Source organism: Dromiciops gliroides, chromosome 4 (genome assembly GCF_019393635.1).
Source record: "Dromiciops gliroides isolate mDroGli1 chromosome 4, mDroGli1.pri, whole genome shotgun sequence".
NCBI lineage: Eukaryota > Metazoa > Chordata > Mammalia > Microbiotheria > Microbiotheriidae > Dromiciops > Dromiciops gliroides.
In genome coordinates this window covers 180166304-180189962 of record NC_057864.1, presented here as the reverse complement: position 1 = coordinate 180189962, position 23659 = coordinate 180166304, and the positions used below count along the sequence as shown (strand labels likewise).

Here is a 23659-nt window from a genome sequence, read left to right as displayed (position 1 = left end):
TCAAGGGCCGTACCAGCCTCTGTATCTTCGCCCTTTTGCCTCTGATTCCTTCCATCCACTCTCTGCCTGTCTCCCAAATCTGTCTCTTCCTGGTCCCTCCGTCCTGTCTTTCTATGGAGCCGAAGGTAGTTCTCATCACAGGCTGTTCCTCTGGAATCGGTCTGCATCTGGCACTTCGCCTGGCTGCTGATCCTTCAGGCAGCTTCAAAGGTGGGAAGACCAGTGTGGAGGTGGGGGTGGGGGCCTCTGGTTTCACGGAAGGAGGGAAGGGAAGTTTTGTCTCCTGCAGGGAAGCCCTAATTCCAGGGAATCCATCCTCCCCCTCAGTATATGCCACTTTAAGGGACCTCGAGTCTCAAGGCCCTCTGTGGGAGGGGGCACGGGCTCGAGGCTGCCCTCCAGGCTCCTTGAAGACGCTACAGCTCGATGTGACCGACTCCCACTCGGTGGCAGCTGCCCGAGACCACGTGACTGAGGGCCGAGTGGACATTCTGGGTGAGATTACAGGGACCCTTCGGCTCCTCTTATGTACTTAGGCAGAGGACAGTACAGTCCCCCTTCCCAGGACCATGCTTTTCTTTCCCAGACAGTGAGAGGTTTGAGGGTGCTTGGGGATCTGAGGAAGCTTTGGAGTTTCCAGTATGTCTTCTCGCAACTTTGACCTGGTCCACCCCATGACACTTTAAAAAGTGTTCTGAACACTATTGTTGAATAGTGTCTCTCTGCATGAATGAAAGTAAGCTGGAGGGCTTGGAAATCTGAGGATGGTGAAGGTTTGATCTGGGATGTTCTTGGTCCAGCATCAGTTTGCTGGGGGTGGAGGGGAGGCAGTAGGGTGGGGACGAGGCATGGGCTCTTCTCTTCAGTATGTAATGCCGGCCGTGGCCTGCTCGGGCCACTGGAGGCCCACGAGGTAGACACTGTGGGCTCCGTGCTGGACGTCAATGTGGCGGGGACAGTCCGTACGCTCCAGGCTTTCCTTCCCGATATGAAGCGACGCCGCTCTGGCCGGGTGCTTGTCACTGGGAGCGTTGGCGGCTTGATGGGTGAGTTGGGGAGAGGGGGAGACCAGGTGTTGATGGTTATGGGGGCACCGATCGGGTGGGGGATTTGGGGCATCCAGGTTTTAGCTCAGTCCCATCCCCTCTTGTTCTCTTCTGGTCCCCAAAGGCTTGCCCTTTAACGCAGTTTACTGCGCAAGCAAGTTTGCGCTGGAGGGTCTATGTGAGAGTCTGGCTGTGCTGCTGCCGCCCTTCGGTGTTCAGTAAGTAACCAGGATACCCCTAGGCACCCCAATTCCTTCCTCCCTCCCCCCCGGGGAAGCCCCAGAAGTCTCGTCCCGCAAGAAGCTCCGCTTAAGACTGCGCCCCTTGTTGAAAACTATTTCTACATGTAACTGGAAAATAATAAAATACTTTTTTTAAAGACTGCGCCCCTTCTCCCACTTCCGCTTTCTCCAAGTGTAGCAACTCCGGATCCAGTATCAGAAACTCTGGACTCTGCCACTTGTTAACTTTGTAATAGTTTCTCGGGGCACAGTGTCCTCAAATGCAAAACAAAAACGTTGGATAGCTAAGGGCCCTTCCAGCACAAACGTTCGTGGACGCACGTCACTTAGGAGCCTTGGCATCGCCTAGTTCTGGAGGGGAGGGAAGGGAGGGTGGAGGGGGCTGAGACTTGGGAGGCCAGACGGTGGGACAAGGATGACGCCTCCCATCCCCAGTCACTGTTTCTGTGCTCCCAGCATCAGCCTTATAGAGTGTGGCCCTGTACGCACGGCTTTCCAGGAGAAGCTGGAGGGGGGTCCTGGCGGAATACTGGGAAGCGCCGACCTGGAGACGCGGGCTCTCTTCTCCCGCTACCAACGCCACTGTGAGCGGCTCTTCCGGGAAGCGGCACAGGACCCAGAAGACGTGGTGGAGGTGGGAGGTAGCGGGGTCCGGAGAAGCCTGGAAGCAGACGCGAAGTAGGCAGGGTCTGGGGGCCTGTCTGCTCTTCGGCCCATGCTCGTCTTTCCCCCTCCCACAACAGGTGTTCGTCCGTGCGCTCCGTGCCCCTCGCCCGGCCCTGCGCTATTTCAGCACTGAGCGCTTCCTGCCGCTGGCCGGGCTCCGACTCTCCGATCCTGGCGGTTCTCAGTATGTAGATGCCATGCACCGCGCTGTCTTCTCGGAGCCCGAGGAAGGGGAGGTCGGCAGTGAGGCCGGAGGCCTCGAGGGCCCCTGAGTTAGCCGCCCTTCTTTACACCCCTACACATCCTCTCAAAGTACCCTCCCCATATTGCCTAACCAGAAACACATTTTTGGCAGAAACAAATTTTCCAAAGGGAAGCAGAGGTGGTGGCTCGTAGGAGGGGACTGTTTGACCTTTTCAGGGACCTGGTGTATTGGGAAAACAAAACAAAAACTTTTGGTTCGGTAACAGGATAGATCAGGTCCGACCACTTACTTTGTCGGTATGTGACTTAAGGCAAGTTACTTCTCAGTTTTTCCTGTGTAAAATTAGTTCATTCATCAAACAAGCATTTTTCAAGCATCAAAGTCCCTGTGCGAAAATTAGGAAATTGGACTAGGTGGTATATAGATCAGCAGTGTCAAACACTTTAGCTTCACTGAACCAGATTAAAATGTAATTTGGAAATATTTAATAAATAATAACACAATGGAACATAGGTAATGTTAACATGTGGTTTTCTTTTCTTTTTTTTTAAGAGGCTTTCAGTGACTGGTATTTATTATCAAAGTCGTAATGTCAACAAGATGCCACAACTACAAAAAAAATTTCGTACATTGCAATCTCAATGCAAACAGTGGAATCCCAGTCATTCAAAAAGTAATTAAAATCATCCCAGAAAGCAACTGAATTTTAACATCTTTATACATCCAGCCAACAAATTAAAATGGTTAACAAGGAAAACAAAATACAAATTTGGAAGTCTGGTATTGATGTTTAAAAAAGGCAACTGCTTAAGCATTTCTATCAATTCGCACATCAATCTGCCACTGAGTTTTATCCCATTCATCATCCGGCAGGCTCTTTCTGCCACCTCTGGAGATTCAAACTTAACCATGCCACAACCCTAGGATTTGCCATTCTCCATCTTGATGTCTGCACACAACACAACATGTGGTTTTCTAAGTCAATATGCAGCCAAAGGGATCCTTATGTGCAGTTTAATGGCTCCATTTCTTCTTGAGTCTGACACCACTGGTATAGATTGATTCCTTCCAAAACTAACAGTACTTGGTTTTGTTACTTAAGAACTTCAGCTGTCATTATTGTACTTCTTTGAACCCCATTTTTGTCATCTGAAAAGCAGAGAAACCAGCCCTGCTTATCTCACTGGCTGCTGTGGAAAATTGAAATAATAGATGTAAATGAGATTTTAAAAAGGCAGAGCCCCTGAAAATGTGAGTAGTCATTACCAGGAAATAAGTGGGGACAAGCAGTGACTAGAACCAATCCATCCTGTTCTCATTCTCTACCCTCCCCACCACTCCCTGCCCAGCTGCTGGAGGAGGGCCCTTCTACTCCCCTATCACAGCTTTCTTCCCAGAAAAGCTGTTGGGGAAAGCTAGGAAGGGGAGCTATATGTAATCCCCAAAAGACATCTAGTCCAATGGCAGTTGGGAGAAGGTTAGGGCTTTCCCTCAACACATGCTCTTCCATTCAAGGTAGATGGCTGAATAGGGGAGAACTATTGATAAATGGAAAAGGACTTTAACCCCTGAACCAGAGCCCTCCTCTGAGGGAAGGGTAAATGTACACTGCCACATAAGGGACAAAAGAGAAAAGATAGGATCCTAGGGAAAGCTGGGGCTTGGAGACAAAGGATTTTCAGACCCTTGGAGAGGAGGCCATTGACTTGGTTTGTGTCCCAGTAAGGAATCACTCAATAAGCATCTATTCGGCACCAGGCAGGCACTGAGAACAGAAAGATAAAATGGTCCCTGACCTCAAAGAGCTTACATTTTGTGGGGGAGCTATGTACACATGTACTATGTTGTGTGTGTGTGTGTGTGTGTGTGTGTGTGCTCGTGTGCATACACCCCCCTCCAATGTATCCTCTTTTGGGCACTTCTCCAGAAGGCAGCCACTACCTACAGGGTTATAGTGTACCTGACTGGGGAGTGGGGTTTGGTGGGAAGGGCGGCAGGATTTTAACCCTATAGTCCCCAAGCCTCCACTTATTTTTCTCCCTTTGACAGAAAACCAGTAGACCCAATTAGCTCAAAACAAAAACATTCACTAAGGTGGCATGGTAAGAACAGAAGCTACAAAACAAGTCCCATAGATCCTGAGACACAGTCTCTTACAAACACCCATGTCAGCTGTGAGAAGAATGGGCTTAAACTGAAGAGTATGATGGTAGCAGGGCACACACATGAGGCTCCCGACTCTGAAACAGAACGAAGGGCTTCAGTATCTATTATGGAGAACTCAGGAACTTTACCCCAGAACATAGCAGTATCTGTGGGTTAAATGGGCTTATGGGTCTGCTCCTCTCTGCAGGGGGACTTCTGAGTCCATAGCTCTTTGCTGCAAGAAGTCTCACCCCTTGAAGGTACTTCCACCCTCGAGTGACTGCTTCACTGAGATCTCTCTGAAGAGGTCTCTGTTCCCAAGGGTGTCGTGAATTCCTTCAAAGTGACTGGGTTGTCTGTCTCCTGGATGAGTGATCGATACACCTTCTCTGAGTCGTATTCACTCGAATTGCATAACTTTCAGGGCGAAGCTTATTTAAAGACTCCATGGCTTTATTTATAAAGCGTGTTTGGTTAATTTCCAGCTCAACCAAAGGTCAATCTTTGGTTTCAAAAAGAGAAAGGTTTTCCGAAAGGGATGAACAGGGCAGAAACATCTTATAAACACTTCACGTTTGTCTCTGTCAGCTAGGGGACGATAAAATATTCCCTCCTTTATGTGGGCGGGTGGGGTGGGGTGGCGTGTGACAACGGGCAAGCCCCTTGACCACTTGGGCCTCAGTTTCCTCAGGTGCAAAATGTCAAATTGGACAACACGGCCTTAGAGATCCCTTCCAGTTCTAGACCTGTGATTCTGTGACTCACTTTTCACAGAGGTTCTTTTGCGTTGGCTATAAAATGAGTGGGTCTTATTAGTGGCCAAGATACCCTGCAGCCCAGACAAAACACCGGACTTCACCCGCCCCCGCCCTCTGGGCGCCTCTGTTTCTCACGTGATCGTCCCGCCCTCTCCCACTTCTCGCGAGATTCTCACTCTTAAGGCCCTAGATATCCAGGATTTCTCCGAGCCCAGAATCGCGAGCTGCCTGGTCCGAGACGGGAGCGTTTCCGGGCGGGCCCCAGGGAGAGGCGATAGCTGCAGCGGCGTTGGGAGAGGGAGCGGCCCGAGTCTGGGGGCTCCGTGAGTACCGGTTTAAACCCGGGTCCGGAGCCACTGACAAACCCGACCTGTCGCTGCCACGGGCGGCTCCGCCCCCTGGAGACAAGCCCCGCCCCTTGGAGACAGCTCAACTTCCCCACGTTTCTCTCTCCTCCTTGGAAACAGGGGAAGACGAGGGTCCCGACTCCCGAGTTTCCTGCGCTGTGGTCCGGCTCTAGAGCTAACCTCTTCTTCTAGTGCCTTCCTGTGACTTTATTTCTCCAAGACCTCCCTATTCCGAGTTACAAATCTGATCGCGCATGCGCCAGTGACCCACGGGGGTCAGTATTCTAGGTCGCTCGGCGCAGAAACCTACGCATGCGCAGGCAATCCTAATGAGGTTGAGGAAAATCTAGCGGGTTCCGTCGGAGAGCCCTGCGCATGTGCGGCAATACCGCCTAGGGGTAATTCACTAACCACCCGTGTTGTGTGGACCCCATCTCCGTCCCCGAGCCTCTCACGTGTGTCTTCCTACAGGTGCCATCGAGGGGAACCGTCAGTGACTTGGGCAGTGGTGGTGGCTTTGGTCAGCATGTCTGCCTTCCGATCCGGCCTTTTGGTGCTGACATCCCCGTTGGCAGCCCTGACCCCACGCCTGGCACCCATTCTGACCTCCGCAGCTCGACTGGTGGAGCAGACCCTCTACGTCCATCTGCAGCCTGGCCTCAGCCTGGGTGGGCCGGCCCAGCCTCACTCCAGCCACGTGCAGGCCACTGTGGAAGTCATCAACCTCATTACTGGCCTATATGCTGGGGCTGATGCCTACAGACACCTGGACATCCGCATCCTGCTGACGAACATCCGTACCAAGAACCCAACCCCACCACCTTCACTTGGCTCTGTGCAGAACCTGGCCCACCCTCCTGAAGTGGTGTTGACAGACTTCCAGACCCTTGATGGGGGCCAGTACAACCCAGTCAAGCAACAGCTAGAGCGATATGCCACCAGCTGTTACAGCTGCTGCCCTCAGCTGGTCTCTGTGTTGCTCTACCCAGAGTATGATCCAGGAGATGCTTCCACGGATCCATCAGTGGCACCCTATTCCGCTGTTCCTTGCTCAACCTCCCCTATGCCTAGATCTCCCAAACACTCCCTACAGGGCTACAATCATGTGGCAGTTGGGGGAACATTTGATCACCTGCACAATGCCCACAAGTTGCTGCTTACAGTTGCCTGCCTCCTAGCCCAAAAGAGGCTCATGGTTGGAGTAGCAGACAAAGATTTGTTGGAAAGTGAGTAGATAAGTCTGGGGGGTGACTTGGGGTGGGGAGGTTGGCAGAGCAGGGGAAGATAGACTAACATTCAAGTCATGGGAGTAACTTTTGGATATGTGCACTTTATTCTCTTGCCCCCCCTTGGAATTGAAATGTGGGTCCAAGGCCATGTTAAGTTAAGTTTCAAAGGCTGACTTTCAAACTCTTCCAGGTCTTCTCTATTATGATCTCCCCCATCCCAGTTGTCAGGTACCCTGATCAGTGTAGCCCCCTTCATTAGTAATCATTGTTTCTTCCTCCACAGCCTGCTTTAATGCTCCTTTTTTCAATCAGCCCCAACAAAAACAGACATCTAGGTACCCTCTCTCCCTCTCCCACAGTCATAGCCACCTTCTCCCTATCAATGTACCTGTTTTTGCCTCCTTTCTTGCTCCATTTTCTTTCACTTCTTCCCTTAGATAAAGTGCTCCGGGAGTTACTCCAACCATATACAGATAGGGTGAAACATCTGAGTGAGTTCCTGGTGGACATGAAGCCATCCTTGGTCTTTGACATAGTCCCCCTCCTAGATTCCTATGGTCCAGCTGGCACTGACCCGTCCTTGGAGTGCTTGGTGGTTAGCGAGGAGACTTATCGTGGGGGTTTGGCTGTCAACTGCCGACGCCTTGAGAATGTAACTCCTTTGGGGAAATGGGCAGAGGGAGTGGTTGGGGACAGGAAGGGGGGGGGCATGTGTGTTGGAGTGGGATCTCCAAAGACTTAGGGAAGGAGTGATACTTTAGAGAGATACTGGGAGTGAAACAGAAGAGCTTATAGTTTATATGCCAGTTCCTGGGTTGGCTATAGTTGGGTCCTTAATTTCACCCTCTGAGTTGTTTGCATGGCTTAAAAATGAGCCCTGAGGGTTCAGGGCAGAGCCTTCTTGTCTCCTTAAAATATCACCCCTTATTGCCCTTACCTCTTGCCACAGGGCCTGAAAGAGCTGGCTTTGCATCAGATTTTGTTGCTGAAGAACCCAGACCACAGAGAGAATGAGGAAGACAAAGTTAGCTCCTCCAGTTTCCGTCAGCGATTGCTGGGAACCCTCCTTCAACCTCCAAATGTAAATACCTTCCACCTCCAGGGGTTCAAAGTGCTGATGGTCCCTGAAATGGGGAGTACTGGCCCTTAGTGGGAAAATACCCTTTCATTTCTCTGATGGGGGAGCCTACATGCACACACACGGGCCCAAGTGTCTTGATCTTAGTTTTATAATCTCCCCTCAAGGAAGGCCCTTCCCTCGGCTTTTTCAACTTTTTCTCCTTTTGGCAGAAGAGACCAGACCTTCCCTCCAATGTCTATGTAGTGGGGCTAACAGGAGTGAGTGGCTCAGGCAAAAGTTCAGTGGCCCTGTTACTGAAAGCTCTGGGGGCAAAGGTCATTGATAGTGACCAGCTGGGACATCTGGCCTATGCACCTGATGGCCCTGCCTACCAAACTGTGATAGAGGCCTTTGGAACTGGTATGTCCTGTAGGGGAAGATGAGGTGGTTGGGGGGACTGAGGGAACAGAAACATCACACTTCTCTCGATGATGAAGTTCTTATTTCTGGCATACTAGATATTCTTCATGAGGATGGCACCATCAACAGAAAGATTCTAAGCAGTCGAGTGTTTGGAAACAAGGTGAACACACTAATCGATTTTTTTTGGGGGGGGTGTTGGGGCATTGAGGGTTAAGTGACTTACCCAGGGTCACACAGCTAGTGTCAAGTATCTGAGGCCAGATTTGAACCCAGGTCCTCCTGAATCCAAGGCCAGTGCTTTATCCACTGCACCACCTAGCTGCCCCGAGCACACTAATCTGTAAAGAGATCTGTGGCTTACATGCAATCCCGTTTCCCATGGACCATGCATCCTTGGCTCAAAGCCCCTTTTTCCCTTACCCCTGAAGTTTTCTGTCTTTTATCAGTAAAGGAAGTCTTTTAGTCATCTTCTTTTACCCCTCCCCCCATTTGTTGCTTCAAACTTAACAGCAGCTGGTTTGTTCTGTCACAAGGTAGGCTTAATGAATAACATCTTCCCTTGTCCTCTCTCTGCCACTAGAAACAGCTGAAGAAGCTCACAGACATTATATGGCCAGTCATTGCCAAGATATGCCAAGAGGAGATTAACAAAGCTGCAACTGAGGGTGAGTGGGAAGGACAAGAGCTTCAAAGGACTGGTAGGAAAGTTCTTCCCTCGTCCCCTTCCCCTACCTGCACCTCCATTCCAGGGTCAGGGCATCCTGCCCAACTGCCAGGCAAGCATATCCCAGGGAATCTCTGATCCAGGGCAAGAGGCTGGGATGAGAGATCAGTAGAATGACTGGGGTCCACCTGCAGGGAAGACTATATGCGTGATTGATGCGGCCTTGCTGCTGGAAGCCGGCTGGAACAACATGGTCCATGAGGTGTGGACAGTCATTGTCCCAGAGACAGAGGTAATTGGACTCCTCCTATCTCCCCATTCCCCTGCTTCAGCTCCCCTCTCTGAGCTCCCGAATGGTTCCTGGATCATGTTACTAGGACACCTCAGCAGTATCCTGAATGATGGTTTTTGTCTTTCAGGCAATAAGGCGCATCATGGAGCGTGATGGTCTGAGTAAAGCTGATGCCCAGGGCCGCCTGCAGAACCAAATGAATAATCAGCATCGTGTGGATCAGAGTAATGTGGTGTTGAGTACAATCTGGGAGCCACATATCACCCAAACACAGGTAAGGGGGTTGAATAGGAATCTGAGGGGTGGAATGAGAGGTCCTAGTGAGCCCCCTTTGACTAATACCTCTTCCTTCCCACAATTGTCCTCTGAAGGTGGAAAAAGCGTGGACTCTCCTGCAGGAGCGAATCAAGAGACAGTAATTCACTCGTGGAAGCTTCTCAGTTTGATCCTTGATTGCTGATGATTGATGGATGTGGTGTGGGAGAATCCGCAGAGGGCAGGTCCCGCCGCCCATGGGGAGGGCTCCTGGGGTTTTCCCAAGGGCTAGGCCCAGACAGAGGCAGTGCTGAGCTGCTCAGGCTGCGGTGTGGTGGGGCAGCCGGGTTGGAGGCACGGGCCACCCGCAAAACCCCAGCAGCCACCGCTGGGCTGGAGGAAGGGCACAGGGGACCCCTGCCTTCTCTGCTTGGTGTGTCTGGGGCCCCACGGCTGGCTGGGACCAGGGGTGAAAGTACTCAACTAATTAAAGCCGAATTTTCCTGTAAGGCGCTGGCTTCCTGTGCTCCTTGCTTCCTGGGAAGGTGGCTGGGTGAGCCACACTTAGAAGTTCCAGCCCAGGTTGTGGCTAGGGTGAAGGGGCTAGGAGGCTGCGAAGCCCCGCTGCTGCCACCCTACGGCCATAAACGGGCCTGCATCCCGGCCACTGGAACCGGGGCGAGTAAACCCGCGGGGCATTGTGGGAATTGTAGTTACTGAACGGCCAGGAAGGACCGTTTCCTCATTATCGTTACGTAAGGCAAGCGCATGAGCAGATGACCACGGTAGGAAACCCCCTCCCCCTTTCCCCCCCTTTTAAGATTTAGAAAATCTTGATTTAGGGGATTGAGTGCCATAAGATAGGGACAGAGAACTCCGTTACTGCTCCATACTGGAAATTAAGTTCTGGGCCAACACCCTTTTTTTTTTTTTTTAGTGAGGCAATTGGGGCTAAGTGACTTGCCCAGGGTCACACAGCTAGTAAGTGTTAAGTGTCTGAGTTCGAATTTGAACTCAGGTCCTCCTGAATCCAGGGCCGGTGCTTTATCCACTGCGCCACCTAGCTGCCCTTGGGCCAACACCCTTTTAAAAATTCCTGGTGCGCTTCACTCCTATGCTACGCAGGCGCGGCGCGCCTTCCTCCCGCGCCTTGGGATTGGTGAGTCACGGGCCATGTGGTCTCGGGTCCCGCCCACGAGGGGGGGCCTGCACTCGGCGTTTCCGGTTCGTTCGGTCTGACAATGACGGAGCGGGGCGCCTCTCCTGAGGACCCCTGGGTCAAGGCAAGCCCCGTGGGCGCGCACGCCGACAAGGGGAGGGCGGGTCGGGCACGTGCACGCAGGGGGAGCGGGAGAGCGGGGGTTTCCCCCACTTCTCCCCAGTTCTCCCTGCCTCGCCCTCAGGGGCTCGGGGCTGGGGGCTGCGGAGACAGCCCCGGCCCCCCGCGTGCCCAAGTGGGGAGCCGAGAAAGCGGACTGTGTGTGAGTGTCTGCGGCGCGGGGGGCGGGGGGGGGGCAGGGGTCGGGGCTGCGTCTGCAGCCGGCTCCGGGCGGGCGGGAACCTGAGCAGCCTCCCTACCCCCGCAGGTGGAGTATGCGTACAGTGACAACAGCCTGGACCCCGGTGAGTGGCCTTAGTCTGGGCTAAGCGGCCGCTCCCGCCCCCTTGGGGTGTTGGGAAGGGGGCGGGGTGTGCCCTGGGGCAGAGGGTATGGGGGCAGGGTGTGCCCTGGACTCCAGGGATTTGGCGGAGGGAGGGAAGTAAGGTGTCTCCCTCTTTCGTGCAGTATAAGTAAGAGCCCTAAGGGTTTGGAAAGCAGTGACTAGCCCAGGGTTGTTTGGGTGGAGGGAAAGAACCGTCGGGGTTGGGGGGGGGGGTTTGGCAGGGTGTTCTGGAGGCCAACCTCGGAGTCGAGCTAATGCCTGAGGGTCTGACGAAATAATTTTTTCTTGGGTGCCTCTTTTCCAGGGCTTTTTGTAGAAAGTAACCGAAAGGGGAGTGTAGTGTCCAGAGCCAATAGTATTGGCTCCACCAGTGCTTCCTCAGTCCCCAATACAGGTAAGCAGCAACCCCCTTATCCTTACTCCCTGTCATCTCAGGCTCTTTACCCAGGACAGCTCCCTTGTTTCCAGAAACCTGGGCTTTCAAGAAGGCCTCCAGAACTAATTTTCTCACTGACTTGAGGGTCTCTGCAGCCTAATTTGGGTCTTTTAGGATTAACTCACCCCTGAACTCCAGACTTCTCCTTTCCCCAGCAAAGGCTAAGGTTGTCCTGCTTCTTTGTACCACTCAAATGATAGACACTTTGCCACTTTGTGACCCAACAGACGATGAGGATAGCGATTACCAACAGGAGCCCTACAAGGAGTCATATAAGGACAGGAGACGCCGAGCCCACACACAAGCAGAACAGAAAAGGAGAGACGCCATCAAGGTGAGGAGGAACCCTGAACCCTTTGACCTCATTCATGTCAACCGAGGCCTTTTCAAATCCGAGGTTGAGGTGTCTGGCAGGTGACCTAGATACCAAACAAATGGCAGTGCACCACCTCTCCCGTAGCTTCTCAGCCATAGGCACTACCTCTTCATGAAGTGGTCGGCTGAGGGGCAGCTAGGTGGCGCAGTGGATAGAGCACCAGCCCTGGAGTCAGGAGTACCTGAGTTCAAATCCGGCCTCAGACACTTAACTTACTAGCTGTGTGACTCTGGGCAAGTCACTTAATCCCAATTGCCTCACTAAAAAAAATAATAAAAAATTAAAAAAAAATGAAGTGGTCAGCTGATTCCAGGTCATGGAGCCTAGTCTCCTGCTGGGCATGTCTCCTGTGACAGCCTCCCTTTACTGTCTTCTCTGTGGGTGCTGATTTTATGTCATGGTAGAAGAGCTTCCTGATGGAAAGCATTAGTAGAACTCATATACTAGCATGATCCTCTTTTTTTCTCTCCCCAGCGAGGCTACGATGACCTTCAGGCTATTGTCCCCACCTGTCAGCAACAGGATTTCTCCATTGGCTCCCAGAAGCTCAGCAAAGCCATTGTTCTTCAGAAGAGTATGGGACTAAGGGGTGGGGAGTGGCAGGGGGAGTAGGTACCAAACTAGGAAGAGGGCAAGACAGAAGAACATAGCTGTTTTTAGTTGAGCCACTCTTCATGCCTATCGTATTTTCTCTCCAGCCATTGATTATATCCAGTTCTTGCATAAAGAGAAAAAGAAACAGGAGGAGGAAGTGTCAACACTACGCAAGGATGTTATGGCCCTGAAAATCATGAAAGTGTAAGTAAGTAGAGGAAAGGCAAAGCTCAGATGGAGAAAGAATTGGAAAGAATAGGAGAAAGACCTTAGGGACAGGTATTTTGGCTATCATTTTAGTGTTTGAGCAAATGAGTCATTTAAGGCAGCTAAATCATGCAATGTATAGAGTAGTAGGCTTAGAGTCAGGAAGATCTGAGTTCAAATTTAGCTTGACATTAGCTTTGTGACTTTGCTCATCGCTTTACCTCTGCCTCAGTTTCCTTAACTGTAAAATGGGAATAGTATCTCCTATCAGGGTTGTTATCAAATGAGATTTAAGGCACTAGCATAGCATCTGGCACAGTATACTTAATAAATGCTTGTTTCTGTCCTTTAATTAATGCAGTTAACTTCAAAGTCATGTTAGCTCAAACTCCTTCAGGGTGGAGACTATGATTTTGAAAGATGTAACCCTGGAAAGGATGTCAGTGATTTAGTCCGACTTGTGTTAGAAAGGGGGAAATAAGTCCAGAGAGGGGAATTGTTGACTGTCCATTGACACAGCCCTAGAGGCAGAGCTGAGGGAAAGACAACTTCTAGATAGTCACTACACTTTATCTTGGTCTCCAGTTAAATATCTTGCACATGCATATCAGATGTTTAATACTAGTGTGAGAGCAGAGAGAAAGAGTAAGGACAGGGATAATCATAACCACTTTTTGCAACTGGGCCTGGTAATTGGATGCACCTAGACAGTCCTATAAACTATTGCAACATCATTTTCTCATGGCTAACTGCTTTCAGTTCATTCCTAGCTCTGGTTTTAAAGACTGGAAGGGGCCCCTGAGGAGTCTGAAGGGGGTTGGGGGCAGAAGGATGATACTGACACATACCATTATGTCTTTTCTTGATTTCAGGAACTATGAGCAGATTGTGAAGGCACACCAGGACAACCCTCATGAAGGGGAGGACCAGGTCTCTGACCAGGTCAAGTTCAATGTGTTCCAGGGCATCATGGACTCTCTGTTCCAGTCCTTCAATGCCTCCATTTCTGTGGCCAGCTTCCAGGAGCTGTCAGCCTGTGTCTTTAGCTGGATTGAGGAGCATTGTAAACCCCAGGTATGCTGGTTGAGACCAAGTAGGGTGGGGTGCGAGTGGTTTGGTTGACAGCAACACCCATTCAGCTGAAGCCCCTTCAGGCAGGGTGGTCTAAGTCACAGTTGAAGGCAACAGGTTGGTGGTGGCTTTTTCTTTCACTAGACCTGTGATGTCGCCAGTATAGGAAATACCTTTAGCGATGTAGATTGGCACCTGTTGTGCGGGCCAGTCATAGTTGGTTGGGGGCAGTGAAAGGTTAAGTGACTTGCCCAGAGTCACATAGCCACTATAAATCATAGGTAGTACCTGAACCCAGATTTCTATCGGCCTCTAGGTTCCTTTGCCTCTTTTCTTTTATGCTTTTATTTTTGACCCCCTGAAGTCTAACCTGGTTTTTGGTTGCAATTTAAAATCAGTCTGTAGATATTAAGCACCTGCTTGTCAAGCACTTAAAGTACTAGTTCCTTTTTTTCCTTTTAGAAACTATCCTACTGTCTGTATTGCCTTTGTGTCCAATCCCCCTTTTCTGAGAAAGGTCGATTACTACTTTCGGGTGTAGAGAAGATGCTTGAGGTGTGATCTTGGCCTAGACTCATTCCTCTTCTCTCTTTTCCTACCCCTAGACTCTCCAGGAGATTGTTACTGGGGTCCTGCACCAACTGAAAAACCAGCTCTACTGACTGCCTTTCAGCCAACACTCTTAGAAGTGGGGAACCAGGAGGCTTGTTGAGTTCTGGTTCTGATGTCTCAAACAGGACATTTGCTGTGTGCTGGGTTTTGGACAGCTTCTGACTAATTTATTTTATCAATGTTAAACCCATCTCACACCTGTGGGAGTTCTAGGGGCCATTGGATTTGTTCCCTGGAAGTCATCTCTGCCATCTTCCTAAGCTTCCAATGTAAACTCATGACAAGTGTTTATGGTGTGATTATGGCTTGGGGGAGGGGCAGTGAGAAGGTGTGCTTCTGACAGGAATCTGGAGGAGGCAGAGAAAGTATTTATGTAACCGTGGGGTACCACAGGCACTTATCCCCCACTGGTGCTGCCATCTCTGTGCATGGCACAGACATCATTTTTTAGCATGTTCTACAGGGATTTTTTTCCCCTATGGAGTCTGCCACGGTGATCAGAAACCTTAATACAGATTTCTCAACTTTTATTTCAATGTAATTTTTAAAAACTCTTACAATTTTATTAATTTTTAAAGTTAGCCAAGTCTTGTGGTGCCTCAGGCTCACTTGCCATCTCTTTTGACAATAAGAGTACATTAGGGATAGATGTCCATTCTCCTGACCAATTTCTACTTGCTATCACAATCTATCAGAAATAAGCCAGGGAAGAGTGGAGAAACTTCTATCTTAGATACATAGAAGCCTACCCCATCTCCTTTTTTTCAGGCTTACAAGGAATTTTACCATCCAATGGAAATTAAATATTTTTATATCAAATTGTAATTGCAATAAATTTTACTAAATGCTTAAGCCCAGATTTGTTCTGAATTTATCAAGTCAAATCCTAAGTAATATATGTATGACCTAAGTAATATATGTATAACCACCCACTTTGTTGGTCCTAATAAGTCTAGTCACTTTCCCCTAGTTTAGATGACTCCTGTAGCCAAAAGGGCACCTGGAAGTGCCAAAACACCACTACAACCAGTCCAGGAAGTGCCTTCTGACTTCAATATTATTTGGAGAGAGGTTCCTCAGGGGTCTGGAAGGGTGACGTTGTAATCTTCATCTGTCTCAATTCCAACTTCTTCCTGTAGGGCAAGAAGAAAAGTAAACAGACCTACCTCCACATTAGGGACTTGGTCTGGAAACAGGGGAGGAAGTTTGGGAGGCAACACTTACAAAAAACTGCTTCTTACTCTTGGGGTAACCTTCAAGAATTGCATCAAACAGTTCAGTTGCCTAAGAAGAAAAACAGAGGGCAGCCCCTAAGCTGCTCAGTGCTCGTTTAGTCCCTCTGCCCCATCTCCAAAGAGTCTTCCCAGGGTTTGTGCTTGAGCATCATCAGGCTGAGGTACTAACACTTACCATCCTCTTCCGCTTCCTCCACTCTTTGTGATACTTCTGTTTCTCCTGATATACCTGGACATGAACCCAAAAGATTCTTCTAACTCCTTAGGAATCTCCCCCTCAGCCTGGCTTGAGCCAAGCCTTCGATAATGACTCCAAGGGGGTGATTCCCTTCCTCTATTCCCTTTACCTTTTCTTTTTCTTCTGGAGTCACATGGTTGGTGGCTGCTTTGATTTTATTTAGCCTCTCTGTATAATTGGCACATTCTTTTTTTAACTCCTCAATCTCTTTACACATCTCTGGTGTAGTCAGGGAGCTAGTCAATTCTTTCAGCTCTGAAAAAAAGCCAGACCAACTTTAGTAATGATTCCTAAGAGGACCTAAGGCATCTCAAGATAAGGGAAAAAGAAAGGGAGATTTGGGAATCATGTACATAGCAGTGAGGTCACTGTGAGAAAATAATGGGATTTGACAGATGCCCAAAGGCCCCACCTAGAGATTGATTTAGAACTGATTGAATTAAGTGAGACTAAGAGAATGACTGAGACCCTACTTAGTTATTTAAATCGAAACCACACCTGGCTGGCCCTAAATAGGGTATTGTTCTCAGAAGCTAAGGATTTAGAACTCAACAATGAGACCACTCTGAAGTCCAGTGAACCAATCTAACCAATCAGCTTGAAAGATGGCCCCTTCCAAGGGAGGGAGACAGGAAGTAGGAAGTAAGGCTGCCTCTCTGGTTCTGTCTCTTTTGTTCCAGAATATCATGGTGGTGGTGGAAGAGAAGGAGGCCAGTGTGAACCCTAGAGTAGATAGGTTTCTTAATTTACTGAACGGTTGCTGAAGCTTCTAATTTATAAGTAAATCCTAGCTAGTTTCCCCTACACGGTGGGGGCAGAAAAAGTCAACCACACATTGGATTTTAAACATCAGTCATCAAAGAAAGTGCAGAAAGCTACAGAATAAAGGTTGTATTTTTCAACAGTCCTAAAATTCTATCTCATCATGTTTCTTAAGGTGGTTCAATTCAAGTTAGTTCTAACTGCCTGTGCACAATACTAGGGGTACCAAGAAAAATTAAACAGTTCCTAAAGAACCTATTTTTTGGAGGAAGGGAGAGAGATGATTTTTAAATTAAACCATGGTAATTCGAGGTCTAAGAGAACTAATAGAGATTATCACAGACCTGGCACCTGAGGAACTTTGAAGAAAGATCATATTTGGAAAAGGGGAGATTAGAAGAAAATGCATTCCTGGCAAGCAAGAGAATAAATGTCAAGTTTAGAGAACATCTAGTAGTCCAGATTAAAGAGAAAGGAACTTGACAGCTAGGTGGCACAGTGGATAAAGCACTGGCCCTGGATTCAGGAGAGCTGAGTTCAAATCCAGCCTCAGACACTAACTAGCTGTGTGTGACCCTGGCCAAGTCACTTAACCCTCACTGCCCTGCCCCCCCCCCCAGAAAAAAAAAAAGGAGAAAGGAACATAATGAGCTAGCACTAGAAAGATAGGTTGGAAACAGATTATGGAGAACTGTTAATGTCAGGCCAGGATATTTGTTTTTCATCCTAAAAAGTGAAAGTTTTTTGAACAAGGGACTGGCTTTCCCATTCTTAGATTATCTTGGCAGCTGTAGGGAAGGATGGATTAGTGAGGAGAAGACTGGAGTCCCATTAGGAGGGACAGTAGAGGTGGGAAGGCATAAGGAAATGTCCTTGTGACTAGAAAGAGATGCAAGAGTTGTTATAGAGGTAAAATCAACTTGGCAAGTAAGAACATGAGAGAAAAAAATATAAATCACAGATGTCTAAAGTTACGAACTTGTGTGACTGGAAGATGGCACTGGCCTTAATAAAAAGGGAGGTTTAGAAGAACATAGAGGTATCGAGAGAAAGATGATATGTTCCCATTTTGGACATGTTGAGTTTGAGATGCAGATTGAGGCTGGATATATAGATCTGGGAGTAATCTCCGTATAGTACACAATTAATTCCATGAAAACTGAAGATAGAGATCATTGAGGGGTAGAGTTAAGAAGTGGGGGGGGGCAGCTAGGGGGCACAGTGGATAAAGCGCAGGCCCTGGATTCAGGAGGATCCGAGTTCAAATGCAACCTCAGACACTTGACACTTATAGCTGTGTTACCCTGGGCAAGTCACTTAACCTTCATTGCCCAACAAAACAAAACAAATAAATAAATAAGAAGAGGGTGCAGGACAGACCTCTGATCAACATCTTTGTTTAAGGAACAAGGAAATGAATGACAACTGGGGAAAGAAAACTAAAAAGGACTGAGTGACTAGAGGAGAAGAACTTAGAGAAAGTAGTGTCACAGAAGCCAAGAGAAGATTATTTGAGAAGAAGAAAATATAAACAGTATGAAAAGCCACAGAGAAAACAAAAGATGAGGATTGTGTAAAAAAAAAGCCATTGGATTTAGCAGTTAAGAGATTACTGGGAACCTTGGAAAGAGCAGTTTCAGGAGACTGGTACAGGTGAAAGTCTGATTATAAGGGGTTGAGAAGGGAACAGGAATCAAGAATTGGAGGTAGCCAGTCCAGTAGACACATTTTAGAAACTTGGTAGTAAAAAAAAGAGATTAAAGGATAACAATTTAGGGGTAGGGGAAGCTAGGTGGCACAGTGGATAAAGTACCAGCCCTGGATTCAGGAGGACCTGAGTTCAAATCCAGCCTCAAATACTTGACACTTACTAGCTGTGTGACCCTGGGCAAAGTCATTAGCCCCAATTGCCTCACCAAAAAAACCAAACAAACAAACAAACAAACCAAAACCCCAACAAAAAACAACAACAAAAAATTTAGGGGTGGCTGGCTGTCAAATGACACATTTTAAGGATGAGTTAAGACATGGGAAAATTCAAACAGTAGGGAAGGAACTAGTAAAATGGAAGAGACAGGAAAGAACTGATCACTAAAGGAAGGTACTGGTGAAGGGGATCAATCAGCTAATGTTGATTAAACTCTGTGTGCCAAGCACTGTGCTAAACAGAAGGTATGAATAGGAAAAAGCAAGAACAGTCCCTGTTTGGAAGAAATTTTAATATAATAGGCAAGATAACATGAATCAGTGAATACAAGAATGCAGCCTTGGAGGCAAGGCAGAGGCTGAATTAAGTCAGGCTTAGCAGGAAAAGCAACCTCTTCTTCCTGAGACTAAAGGTGAAGGTGGATAGGAAAGGTAAGGGTGCTCACGAGAGAGGGCTTCAGTTTTCTCAGCAAAGTAGTGGGAATGAGGCTATCTTCAGAGAGGTAGGGGTGAGAGGCTTCCAGATTGAGAAAAAGGTTTAGATGAGTCCTTAAGATGGGTGGGGTAAAGTCAATTAGAGAAAAATAAAAGGATTGTTGTATAGCATCGAGGGCTCAGTTGAGATTAGAAATATGAACCTTCAGTGGTCACATTCAGTCTGACCAAGAGTTGAGAGTTGGAAGGTAGTGCATGAATAGTGGTAGGACAAAAGTCAGTTCATGACAACAAGGATCTGGACGGTGTGATGAAGATGGATAGAGTGAACCTCAAAGAAGTTGCTGACTGATGGCATCAGAGGTAGGGTCTCTAAGTGACAACAGGGAGCAAGAACAGGATAACTTCTCTTGGGCCAATATATTAAAAGGCATGAGAAAAAACCAGCACCAGGGTGTCAAGGATCCATGTCTTTTGGAGGAAAGAGAAATTTCTGTGGGGACCAGAGACAGGAAAGAATATGGGATGAAGATATGTAGAATGAAGGAAATTGTGTTAATAACAAAGAAAAGGATGATAGGAAGTGTGGATCAGTAGAAGCATGGATAAGCATATAAGGATGAGTGTATGGGATAAAGTAGATAAGAATTGGGGGAAAAAGTAGCAGAGAAAAAGAATGTTGACCTCTACAGATGATAACTCTGAATCAAAGCAATGCAGGAGGTAAGAGTTTCCCAGTCATAAGATGGGGAAAGAAACAGTTGATTAAGACAAATTGATGATTTCTCTCTTTTGAATAAGTCGCATTTGTGCCACCTTTGGGTCAGATATGTATGTATTTGAACTCAATATTGGAAACAAACCCAGAATTTAACAATTTCTCAGCTATTGGGCAAACTGAGCCAGCTCTTTTTCTGCAGCCACCTGGCAACTTACCAGCTTCCATGTGGCGGCAGCTCTGCTGGACACTTTGGACTTTGGAAGTGAGTGACAGAATTTCATCGTCAAGGCCTTTGAGGTCTGTGTCACTCACAGTATCAAATTCATCCTGTCGGAGACAAGGAAACAAGAAAGGGACCAACCTTGAGCAGTGCTCAAAGCAAAAAACTCACACTCTGTAAGGATATGTATAAAACCCTGTAATTCTGCCTTATTCCCCAAATCCTAATCCTGTCTCTAGAGCAATGGTATCAGACTCAAAAGAAATGGGCTATGGCAGATAAGAATCCCTGTAGGCCCCATATTGTCTTAGAAAACCACATATTAACGTTATGTTCTATTGTATTTTTATTTATCTTGTTAAACGTTCCCAATTACATTTTTTTTTTTGGTGGGGAAATGAGGGTTAAGTGACTTGCCCAGGGTCACACAATTAGTTAAGTGTCAAGTGTCTTAGGTCAGATTTGAACTCAGGTCTCCCTGAATCCAGGGCCAGTGCTCTATCCACTGCGCTGCCTAGCAACCCTCGCCCCCCCCCCCAGTTACATTTTAATCTGATTCAGGCAACATTCCTGTTTGTCAATTCTGCTACAGAAGAAAGGACCCTTGGAAACATAGGTGGAATTAAAGCATAAGGAAAACGGTGAGTTACAAAGGTCTCTAACAGCTCATTAAATTAGCAAGTATTTTATGAGCATCTAATACGCTTTAGCACTAAATGGAAGATGTTCACAACACAGAATAAGTATTTGTTGAATGAATATTTTGTAAAAGTGCTAAGACATGGGGGCAGCTAGGTGATGCAGTGGATAAATACTGGCCCTGGATTCAGAAGGACCTGAGTTCAAATGTGACTTCAGACACTTGACATTTACTAGCTGTGTGACCCTGAGCAAGTCACTTAACCCTCATTGCCCTGGGGAAAAAAAAAAGGAAAAAAGTGCTAAGACACACTTCATATTCTCAAGGAGCTTAGTTTTATCAGGAGAAAAACATAAATATAATTACATATTACTGTTTATAAATTTAGGTTCTAAAACAAATGGTAATTATTAATAGCTAAAATTTATATAGCATCTTCTCTATGCCAGGTGCTTTAGAAATTTTATTCATTTAATTCTCACAACAACCCTGGGAGGTGCTATTATTATCCCCATTTTACAAATGAGGAAACTGAGACAGACAAGTTAAATGACTTGCCCAGGGACAAAGAGCTAATAAGTGCTTGAAGCTGCATTTGAACCCAGGCCTTCCTGTATCTAGTACCAATCTTCTATCCACTCTGCAGAACCCAGAGAACATTATAACAGCATTGTAACCAATGTTGTAAGGATGAGTAACTAACTTAGCTACTATGATTGACAATGATCCAAGGTAATTGCAAGGGATACATGAAGAAAAATGCTATCCATATCTGAAGAGAGAATTGATAAACTCTGTATGTAGACTGAAGCATACTTTTACTTTATTTTTCTTGTGTTTTTTTTTAGTCTGGTTTATTTTGCAACATGAATATGGAAATCTGTTTTACATGACTGCACATGTATAATCGATATCCAACTACTTGCCTTCTCTAGAAGGGAGAGAATTTAGAAGTCAACATTTTAAAAATGTTATAAAAGGTTTTACATGTAAATTGAGAAATATTAGGCTGAAGTTGTGAAAAAAGTCTGTGGAAAAGAGGATACCTGAGATAGGCCTTAGAGAACATTAAGGATTTGGATAGGCGTGGGGAGGTGCATTTCTGGGTGATCAAGTAATATAACCAAAGGTATATAGGTCTTCAGGAATGAGCACAGTATTTTTGAAAACTGTGACACAAACTTGACTGGAATGAAGGATTTTTATTTGGGAACACACACACACACACACACACACACACACACACACACACACACCACCCTCAACATAGAAGAGGACAGTATTATATAGGGCCTTGGATAGAGACAGAAGCTGCACTGGCTTTTGGGAATTTTGGGGGGTCATAGCAGGGAAAGCAACTAAGATGGTCTTATCTGAGGGTCTGAGAGGGCCCCAGCTGGCACTGAATCGAGTAGATCTGAAGTTAAGAATCGTCCGTATGAGAGGAGTTTTGAGAGATGCCCCCCCCCCAAGCCTAGGCAGGCTAAGCATCGACTATATCATCACATTAGGGACGTCGTGGCGCATGCGCTCTGGCGGCTACAAAGGGCAGACGGCACTTCCACGGGAGAGTTTAGGGGAGCTTGCTGGAGAACCTGGCTGGCTCAGGGAGTGGGTTACCTAGCTCCAGCCTGACCCTGAACACAGACCCCGAAGCGGGTCCTCTCACCTGGTCCGCAAAATAGATTTTCTGCTTGCCGTACACCTTCTCCTTGATTTTGCCCTGCTGCGCCAGCTGCTCCAGGGCCTTCACCACAGCCTGGCAGAGACAAGTGGGGGGTTGGGAGGAGCCGGCCCAGGACTGAGAGGACCCGGCCGGGATGGGCTCGTGGCGGGGGCCGAGGGCCGGGAGACCCGGTGGGGGGAGGGTGTGTGTGTGAGGAGGGGCGCCCTGCCCAACGGCCGCCTCATCCTAGGGCCTCTAGTGTAGGACCAACGGACACTCCGGGTCCCGGCCGTCTTTCGGGGGTCTGGAAGCCCCTGAAGCCGGGGTGCCTTCGGCCGCTCGGGGGCGGGCTCTCCGGGGACATCTCACCGCCTTGCCGAGCCCGTGATCCCGCTGCAGGTTCCCGAACACGTCCTGAGCGCTGTAGGGTCGGTTCTGCTCCCGCAGGTAACTCAGGACAAGCCCGGGGGCTGCGGGGAAGGGACGGAAGTCATTTCGCAGCCGGAGCCGGCCGGTCTCCGACCGTCCCTGGGCTGCCCACTCCGCCCGACTCTACCCTCACCTGCCGCCAGCTCCGCGCGGCCTTTACTCATCTCGTTCCCGCCAGCAGTCAAACAGCCGGAAGCTGCCCCCAGCTGGCGACTCCCTCCTTCCGGAAACGGGTAGAGGGAGGCCGAGCGCGGTGATTGGCCCACGTGACTGGAAAGCCGTCCCAGACGATGGATTTAAGGCAGAAGGCCTTCCCGGCCACTGTAGAGCCTAGCGTACATTTTTCCATTTCTTCAGGTTAGGTGGTGGGGACGGGGTGGTTGCTTGCTTCCAGGGGGGCCCGCAGGATAGGCACACTGCTCTCCTGCAGCGTAACCCTTAACTGGAGATACGGCTACAGCAACACGCACGTCTGAGGGTAATAGCCGGTCTCCAGCTCTTCCTAGCGCCCTGTCGGCGGCTCGCGTGGGCCGCCCTTCTTGCAGGGCTCTGCCCCCAGGGGGCGCTCGGTCTTGGACCTACGGGGACGAAGAGAGGCTGGGGGAGAAGGGCGATCGTAGTGAACGGAAGAGGCCGTTTCCTGTCGGGCAGATGAAGGCCTGCCACCTGACAGGTGCTTTCTATTTGTGCCTACACAGGTCTGTGGGGCAGAGCCTGAAATAAACGTTTCTGGTTTCTGAGATGAGTTGTGGGCCGGAGAACAGCTGTCCGTCCTAGCCGAAGCCAGGAAAAAAGGCGGGCAGCTCCCTGAACCTGGGCCGGTCAGGATCCTTCACCAGCCTCCAAACAGGCCTCTCTCCCATGGGGCCAACACGCTAGAAATGCAGGGGCTGGTGACAGGTGCTTTGTCATCTAAAAGGGCATTGGAAGGGGCACAGAGAGAGCCCCTGCGCGGCACCCCCCACCCCCTTCTCTCATGACGCATTTTCTTTAAATTACACAGATACCGTCTTACTCTTCCGGTCTCAAGGGCAGCTACTCCACTGGGAACATCAACATTTTTTTCTCATACAAGATTTATTTTCGAATATCTGC

At 48.5% G+C, this 23659-nt stretch overlaps 3 protein-coding genes across 8 annotated transcripts; 2 read left to right on the top strand and 1 right to left on the bottom strand.

Annotated features, from left to right (window-relative positions):
• Window positions 1-82: 82 nt before the first annotated feature.
• On the top strand, window positions 83-9841 carry COASY (Coenzyme A synthase). Of its 5 annotated transcripts, XM_044000677.1 has the most exons (13): window positions 83-495; window positions 867-1046; window positions 1171-1264; window positions 1745-1966; window positions 5881-6635; window positions 7076-7290; window positions 7588-7719; window positions 7929-8118; window positions 8217-8281; window positions 8702-8786; window positions 8980-9077; window positions 9205-9351; window positions 9449-9841. In XM_044000677.1, the coding sequence occupies exons 1-13, from the start codon at window positions 114-116 to the stop codon at window positions 9494-9496; spliced, it is 2613 nt and encodes an 870-aa protein (XP_043856612.1). In that variant the 5' UTR covers window positions 83-113; the 3' UTR covers window positions 9497-9841. The 5 variants fall into 5 exon arrangements, with proteins under 5 accessions (XP_043856612.1, XP_043856617.1, XP_043856614.1 ...); XM_044000679.1 differs by lacking the exons at window positions 83-495; window positions 867-1046; window positions 1171-1264; window positions 1745-1966 and adding an exon at window positions 5233-5684; XM_044000680.1 differs by lacking the exons at window positions 83-495; window positions 867-1046; window positions 1171-1264; window positions 1745-1966 and adding an exon at window positions 5240-5385.
• Window positions 9842-10400: 559 nt separating this feature from the next.
• On the top strand, window positions 10401-15144 carry MLX (MAX dimerization protein MLX). The gene is made up of 8 exons (XM_044000686.1): window positions 10401-10615; window positions 10919-10955; window positions 11301-11390; window positions 11660-11766; window positions 12283-12382; window positions 12507-12606; window positions 13482-13683; window positions 14286-15144. Exons 1-8 carry the CDS (start codon window positions 10574-10576, stop codon window positions 14340-14342), a joined length of 735 nt encoding a protein of 244 aa, XP_043856621.1. The 5' UTR covers window positions 10401-10573; the 3' UTR covers window positions 14343-15144.
• LOC122753324 (PSMC3 interacting protein) lies at window positions 15135-23635 on the bottom strand. Of its 2 annotated transcripts, none has more exons than XM_044000687.1 (8): window positions 22698-23635; window positions 22505-22605; window positions 22139-22228; window positions 19825-19936; window positions 15875-16020; window positions 15703-15756; window positions 15517-15576; window positions 15135-15425 (listed from the first exon to the last, which is right to left on the bottom strand). In XM_044000687.1, the coding sequence occupies exons 1-8, from the start codon at window positions 22726-22728 to the stop codon at window positions 15369-15371; spliced, it is 651 nt and encodes a 216-aa protein (XP_043856622.1). In that variant the 5' UTR covers window positions 22729-23635; the 3' UTR covers window positions 15135-15368. The 2 variants fall into 2 exon arrangements, with proteins under 2 accessions (XP_043856622.1, XP_043856623.1); XM_044000688.1 differs by having other exon boundaries at window positions 15517-15545.
• Between the last annotated feature and the right edge of the window lie 24 nt (window positions 23636-23659).

Excerpts from the sequence above, each read along its gene's own strand:
- COASY (XM_044000677.1), top strand. The coding sequence starts at position 114 with ATGGAGCCGAAGGTAGTTCTCATCACAGGCTGTTCCTCTGGAATCGGT. Across the intron at positions 7,291-7,587 it reads ACTGCCGACGCCTTGAGAAT|GGCCTGAAAGAGCTGGCTTT; the intron begins GTAACTCCTTTG and ends CTCTTGCCACAG. Across the intron at positions 7,720-7,928 it reads CCCTCCTTCAACCTCCAAAT|AAGAGACCAGACCTTCCCTC; the intron begins GTAAATACCTTC and ends TCCTTTTGGCAG.
- MLX (XM_044000686.1), top strand. The coding sequence starts at position 10,574 with ATGACGGAGCGGGGCGCCTCTCCTGAGGACCCCTGGGTCAAG. Across the intron at positions 11,767-12,282 it reads AAAGGAGAGACGCCATCAAG|CGAGGCTACGATGACCTTCA; the intron begins GTGAGGAGGAAC and ends TTCTCTCCCCAG. Across the intron at positions 12,607-13,481 it reads GCCCTGAAAATCATGAAAGT|GAACTATGAGCAGATTGTGA; the intron begins GTAAGTAAGTAG and ends TCTTGATTTCAG.
- LOC122753324 (XM_044000687.1), bottom strand. The coding sequence starts at position 22,728 with ATGAGTAAAGGCCGCGCGGAGCTGGCGGCAG. Across the intron at positions 22,229-22,504 it reads ATCACGGGCTCGGCAAGGCG|GCTGTGGTGAAGGCCCTGGA; the intron begins GTGAGATGTCCC and ends TGTCTCTGCCAG. Across the intron at positions 15,757-15,874 it reads CTCCAGAAGAAAAAGAAAAG|GTATATCAGGAGAAACAGAA; the intron begins GTAAAGGGAATA and ends GTTCATGTCCAG.